Source organism: Sarcophilus harrisii, chromosome 2 (assembly GCF_902635505.1).
Source record: "Sarcophilus harrisii chromosome 2, mSarHar1.11, whole genome shotgun sequence".
NCBI lineage: Eukaryota > Metazoa > Chordata > Mammalia > Dasyuromorphia > Dasyuridae > Sarcophilus > Sarcophilus harrisii.
Window position 1 is genome coordinate 410,189,389 of NC_045427.1, and position 7,507 is coordinate 410,196,895.

General features: G+C 37.6%; 1 protein-coding gene across 1 annotated transcript in view; it reads left to right on the plus strand.

Moving 5' to 3' along the window:
• Positions 1-1,632, plus strand: part of NSG2 (neuronal vesicle trafficking associated 2) — a 69,070-nt gene extending 67,438 nt beyond the window's left edge. The window contains exon 5 of the mRNA XM_031953678.1: positions 47-1,632. Within this exon, the coding sequence (XP_031809538.1) occupies positions 47-241 (195 nt within the window). The 3' untranslated portion in view covers positions 242-1,632. The remainder of the gene's footprint in view (positions 1-46) is intronic.
• Positions 1,633-7,507: the final 5,875 nt, after the last annotated feature.

The following is a 7,507-nucleotide window of genomic DNA, read 5'->3' on the forward strand; positions in this document are numbered from 1 at the left end:
AAATCCTCTGTTGTTATGTCTGTGTTTCTTTCTCTTTCTCATTCAGCATAAGCGCTGCATCCCAACCTCCCTGGATGCTTATTACTCAGCACAGGACTCCAGCTCCCGGGGCCGGTTCTACACCGTCATAAGCCACTACAGCGTGGCCAAGCAGACCAGCTCCAGGGCCATCGCACCCTGGCTCTCGGCAGCAGGACCTATAAGCCACGAATCAAAGGCTGTGAAGACGGATGGCCATTAAAGATGCCCACCAATGGGGGAAAGAGAAGGGAAAGGGAGGGGGGAGGGGGGAGGGAACAGGGGTTTGGCAAAACCCATGCTCCAGGTACCTGACAACACTGGGGAACCCAGGGTTCCACGGAGAGAGAGGAGTAAGCCTAAATGATGAACACACAGGAGGAGTTTGAATCGATATTTACTTTGGTCCATTGTTATTCTTGTTGATTTGTAACTAACTGAGTTGAGCTCTTGTAAAAAGGCATGTTTGGTGTTGATTGTTACAATGTAAAATATTTTTCAAAATATTGCTTACTATTTGTTAGGGAAAAAACAAACAAAAAAACACAAAATGAAATAAAAACAAGTCACTCTCCCAGAACCCTGACCCAATCCCAGTGACGCTGAGAGAAATGGAAGGATCTCCTAAGGTCCAGTTGAGGAAGAGAATATGGCCATGTCCTGGGCAGGTTCAGGAGAATGGCTACAAAGCCAATTTTCCAATGTGTGTGGGGGAAAGGGTTTGGGAGGCAGGGGGGAATTCTTCATGCCATGTGTGTGCTAAGGTGATCTGTAATCTTCTGTCTAGGCCTGGATGGGCCTGGCCTCTCTGCTCATATAAAACACAGGGCCGGGGGAGGTAACTTGAAGAAGAAAGTTAAGGGTGATAGTGGGAGTATTTTTAACTTGAGTTAGTGACTGGGAAAAGCTTACCCACTTATCCAGTTGTGGGAAGACTTTGTGGCTTGTCATATAAACTGATCTCTTCTCTGAGTGAATTGAAGTTTTTGTCCCCTTAGTTATTCTCTAAAGAGCCCTTGCTACAGATTCTTAAGCCTGGCTTCTTTCTGTTTGCAGTATTCATTCCACATCAAGGCCAGATTTTGCACATATGTATCCTGGGGACTAGATACTATTATTGACCTGTTATTCTGCTAAGCCTCCCATCTGCTAATTTGTCCTGGGCAGACCACAGTCAAGCCCACGTGCCATAAATAGGGCATTCATTATAGGAAAAAAAAGTTAGGTTAGCAAGGTTGAAATGTAAGGTAGGGCTTCTCAGTCATCTCTAACAGGCCATTAAGAAAGGGTATAACAGAAGAGGCCACGGTTTGGTGAAGCTATCAGTACCATTATACTCAGCAACTACATAGAGAAAATAGTATAGTGAAACTGTTATGCCAAAAGCTAACAACTGATTTTTCTGTCCCCATCATGATTCACCTGTAAATTCATCTGTCACTAGAAATGGGAAACAAACAAACAAAAAATGACCCCCAGCAAAGTGCTGAATAATTTATAATTTTGTGGCGTATTTTTGTCAGTAGGTAGCCAAGACTGAAGTATTTTTTGGTGTAATTCTTGAACTTTTCTGACAAGAAAAAAATAAAGATAGATGTGTCTGAGAGTCCTCACCTTTCTTGACTCCCTGTGTCTTTTTGTGCGTCCTAGTTCAAAGTGGAAAGAAGTGGGGATGTTTACGACAAAAAGAACAGAGGAATGCCAAGTTACTGAGCCTGGTGTTTAGTGGGGACTGGATCAGGATCCTGTGAACATGCCTTGGAAAACACACACTTTATATGCTGATGATCTGGAAACGTTGGAGAGGGGACAAACTGAGTCTGTGGAGGCTTGATTTGTATCTACTATATGCTGGACACTGCTAAGTGCCTCACAAATATCGTCTCATTTAATCTTTGCATGAACTCTATGAATAAATTCTATTATTATCCTCATTTTATAGGTAAGAAAAGCAAACAAAGGTCAAGTTATGTGTCTGACTGACAGTTTCTTTTCTGAGAGTTTCAAGTTGGATAAGCTTGATTCTGAAATGGGCTGAGGAGAATTTCCACTTCTATAATGACTAGTGACAAAAAATTTTTTAAAAGTGTTTCCTATCTAGGACTGGTTCTTGGCAAATTGAGAAATTTGCCTCTGCAGAATGGGAAGGGAACTCAGTGTAATCTTACTCCTTAGGACATCTCTACATAGGTCATATATAATTGTAGGATCTAGAACTTAGACCTGGATGAGATGTTATGAAGTAACCCAAGCCAATTTCATTTGAAACATGAGGTAACTGAGGTTGTGAGAGGCAAAATGACTTGCCCCAAATCAGAAAATTGCATAGTGAAATAGTAAGTGGAAGAGGTGGACTTCAAATGTTGACTTCCAACTACAAATTCAAAGCTAGATTTTAATTCCTAAGTCTAGCCTTGAATACACATGGCATTTCTTAAGATAAAATATCTGCAACTATTGTAAAATGAGACTTATAAATAAGGGTGAAGCTCTCTGCCCCAGAAGGATTTTCACTCATTTATTTATTTATTAATATTTATTAAGCACCAAGTTTGTGTTAGGTATTTTATCTGGTGCTGGATTTGAGGAGAATGATATAACTACAAAGTAAAAATATTTATAAAATAATCTGACAATTATGTATCAATATGTAATCATTTTCAAAGCCTTAGTAAAATAAGAATTGATAATTCAGAGAAATTCTATTTTTCTTCTTCTTCTTGGTCTTGGTCATCTACTTCTTTTCCTTCTTCTTTTCTTTTTCTTTTGTCCATGAATAAATAGAACTGAAATTTATTTTGTACTTTGGTTTCTTGAGATGCCGTGGGTAAAGCATTTTTATCCTAATGACTGATCTTCTGGCAATGACCTGGTGAGGCTGTTTCTTGAAGAATAGCTAATCCTGATAACATCTTGAGCATGAAAATTGGGGTAAAAGACAACAATAGACAGCTAGGTGGCACAGTGGATAGGGCATGAGCCCTGGAATCGGGAGGGCCTGAATTCAAATGTGACCTCAGACACAATACTTACTAGCTGTGTGATTCTAGGCATCATTTGATCCCAATTGTCTTAACAATAAACAAAATAAAACAAAAGACAGTATCATGGGATTGATGATTATTTGCTTAGAAAACAACTAAGGTTTCTGTAGGTAAGATCAAAGGAAATGGCACTATGCTCCCGAGTATGAGTTTTGTATATGCACTGTCTTGTGGTCATTTTCTAAGAGAAAACAAATAGTCCCTTAGCCTTAGCCATTTGTGCTCAGTCATCAAGCCTTTCACAAGTAAAACAATAGAAATTTGTCCAGAACCAGTCTCAAACAAGAACCAAGGCTTAAAATGGATGATATTTTCTGCGTATGTATCATCCTCTATCATTTCTGGATGAATTAAAGGAATTGGCATCAAACAATTGGATCTCCTTACAGGTTCTATCCCTGTTTCTTAAGACCCTGAAGGGTGGGAGACCCAATCAACTGGGGTATATTTTATCATATAACTAGCTAACAAAACTTTCATTTCCCCCTTCTCCCCTAATTTTTGTGATTTGGGTCATTATTTGCTGAGTTGAAAACATTCTTCCCCTATTATCCTATTCTTCCTTCTCATTCCCATTCACCATAATCTTTTCTTCCTCCTAGAACTGTTCTCACTGGACTTTTCTTTGACCTTCTACTCTCTTTTAATCTTCTTGTGCTCATATAAGCGTGAATTACCTCTAGGCTCAGTCACTCTCTAGTCTTGAGTTTTCTTCCTATCATGATGCCCAAATATAGTTGATATCAGGAGGGGATGTTTACCATATTATTTCTCACTGCCACTTAAAACCCTCCCTTCATATATATGTATCACACTGTCCATATTTCTTTTCTTTCATTTTTCATTTTTCCACCATCTAATCCTTTAAAGTATTAGAGATAATTATTTTCTTGTTTTGTTGTTGTTCTTTAGTTGATTTTCAATTGCATTCATCTCTTTGTGACTCTATTTGGGATTTTTTTTTTGGCAAAATACAGTGGGAGTAGTTTGCCATGGCTTTCTTCAGCTCATTTTACAGGTGAGGAAACAGTGTTAAGTGATTTTCCCCGAGTCATACAGTTATTGTCTGAAGTCAGATTTGAATTCAGGAAGATGACCCTTCCTCATTTTAGTTCTAGTACTCTATCTCCCTTACCTACAGCTGAGGAAACTAAGGTTCAGAGAGTAAATGCTTTGCCATGATCACAAAAGTAAGGTATCTTATCCAGCACCCTATCTACTACACCATATTGCCTCTTGATTATTGATATTCATTTACCATCGATCATGAATTTTCATCTTCCCTTCCATTATAGAAATGATTTCTTAACTATTGCATAATTCTTCATTTTTTCTCCTTTTTTCTAGCCTCACATGAAGACATAGTCCTTGTCAATGGCAAGCCTTCTAAGAACTTGATCCCATCTTCTCTGAGCTTGTCCCTTTAATCATCATCTCTGCCTTTTCTACTTTCCAGCCCTACAACATACTCAGATCTCATTGACCCTGAAAAAATAAACAAAATACATTTATTGATTCTGTTGTTATATCCTAGATGAGATTATCACCCATCTCTTTTATAACCAAACTTCTTGAAAAAGTTATTTCTTACTGATACTACTTCTTTACCTCCCACTCCTCAACCTCCTGCAATCTGGTTTCAAACATTGTTATTCTGTGGAAACTATCCTTTCTAAGGTTAGCAGAGCTCCCTTAAATGCTAAATCCAATTATCTTTTCTACTTAAAATCTCTTAGCTTTTGACACTGCTCTGAATGTTCTTTTTTAAATTTTGGCTTCTGGAATGATGTCCTTCTCTTGCTCTACTCCTATTTCTCTGATCCTTTCTCAGAATCCTTGTTGGATCATCACCCTCTCCTGCCTTTCCTCTTCTTTCTCTATAAATTCTTTAGGCAGATGACTCCCAAATCTAAAAATCTAACCCTAATCTCTTCTTGGGGGCAAGTAGATGGCACAGTAGATAGAGGGCTGGATCTAGAGACACAAAGACTCATCTTCATTAGTTTGAATCTGGCCTCAGCAACTAGCTATGTGAACTTGGACAAATTATTTAGCCTTGTCTGCCTCAGTTTCCTCTTCTGTAAAATGAACTGGAGAAGGAAATGGCAAATTCCTCCAATACCCTTGCCAAGAAAACCTCAAATGGGATCATGAAGAGTTCAAAGCCTTTTGGACATCTTTCCCAACCTTCATCCTTCCATGTTCTAAAAGAGATCTCTTTGTGAACTCATTCTTAATTTTTATATTTCTATACCCACTAGCCACTCAGATTTCAAAGCTCAAAATCATCTTTACCTCTTCTCTCTCCCTTATCCTGTTGTGAACAGGATGTCCCAAAAGTCTTAGTGCAGTTTAAAGCTTACACTAAGACTTTTGGGTCATCCTATATATTCAATTATCAAGTTTTGTGGATTCTAGGTCTGTAATAGCTCTCAGACATATATACTCTTCACACTCACCTGCCCATTAACTTGTCATTCTCTCAATTATCTTTCTAGTTTTAATTTGCTAGTTAGTATCTACACTTCTAGTCTTTCCTCTCTCCCCAAATACTCTAGAATAGAGATACAATTGCTGGCAAAATAATCTTTTTGAAGTACAGTGTCTGCCAATTTCATTCACCTGTTTAAAAAACCAAACTTCAAGAGCTCCCTAATTCCTATGCCTCCAGCATAAACTACAAACATCTTAACCTGGCATTTGAAGCTTATAACAACCTAGCCTGCCTTTCTAGATATATTTTCACATCATTTCCTTTAATTCATTCTGACTAGACTATCCTTCCAACTCAATGTTCTATTTCCCAACTCTCTGCTTTCACATAGGCTTTCATTTTCCCTCTTTTCTCCCATATTGACATATATTCCTTCTTATCTTCACTACTTATAATCTTTGGTTGCTTTAATGCCTCAGCTCAGGTGCTGCTTCCTAATCCTAACTTCATCCCTTCCCCCTTATCTAAAATTATCTCTATTTACTTAGCAGGACAATATCAGAGCTGAAAGGGACCTCTGAGGAGATTTACTCCAACTCCCTCATTTTACAGATGAGGAAACAGAAATCTGAGGAGGAAGAGTAATTATTTCCAATCCCATGGGTAAAAATGTGTCTACCAGGATTCTGTATATGTGTTATAAGAATGTAAATTCCTAGAGAGCAGGGACTGTTTTGCTTTGTCTTTGTATTCTCAGAACCAAGTCTAGTGCCTTGCACATAGTACATGCTTAAAAATGTTTACTTAAATGAACTGAAGTGAATTTACAAAATTCTTTCCTCATATCATCCTCTGAGGTAGGTAGGACACATTTTATGGTTCTGATTTCATGAATGAAGAAACTGGGGCCAAGAAAAAAACCTTCCTCAAAGTTACAAAGTGAATTAATGTTGTAGCTGTGACTAGAATCTAGGCACCCTGAATTTTGGTGCAGCACTCATTTATTTTTTAAATTAGGCCTTAACATTGAGTCTCTTTCAGACCCTTCTGATGATTTGCTAACATGAGATCTTCCAGTCTAGACTTCTCAAACATTCAGTATTTTAGGAGTTCAGTCCTAAGGGACTTAGTAGATTAATCCAGTAACTATGGGAAAATGACTCAGGATGCTGAGGCCATATTTATCAGAATTTACATGTTTACTAGAAAATTTTTTCTAGGACTATGTTCAGAGAGATCAGAGATAGTTTTCCCGTGAAATTTGCATGGTGGCAGTGGGGGAGGGAAAGGAAGAATGAAGAGACAGAGAAATAAGCTTCTAAATTAAACAATAATATTTCTTTTATTCTAATTTGAATATTTTATTTTTCCAAATACATGTAAAGATAGTTTTCAGGATCTATTTTTGTAAGATTTTGTGTTCCAAGTTTTTCTCCCTCTCTAATTTACCTCTCCCCTCCCCAAAACAGTAAGCAATGTGACTTAGGTTAAATATATGCATCTCTTTTAAACACATTACATATTTGTCATGTGATGGAAGAAAAATCAGACCTAAACCCACACAAAAATAATAAAACAAAGAAAAGGGAAAATACTATGCTTTGATTCCACATTTGATCTCCATTGTTCTCTCTCTGGATGTGAAATCTGGATCACAAGTCTACTGGAATTGCCTTGAATCACTGCAACAATAATAAAATTTCAATAGCATTGTCAGGCTTATAAATCACTTTCCTCACAATGACACTGTGAAGTAAGTTGTGAAACTATTTTAATATCCATTATATACAACTAAGTACAATGAGGTTCAGAATCAGTGCAAAAAGAACTAGATTTATAATCAGATTTGAATTTTATTTGAGTTTTGCTCTACACAGCCTGGGGGCTATTAGGCAAACCTTCCCTTTCTGAGATTTTGTTTCCATTATCTGTTAAATGAAGTGGTTGGAACAAGTGATTTCTAAGATTCCCTCTAGATTTGAGTTTTCTGTGATTCAGCTTCCAGCATTTT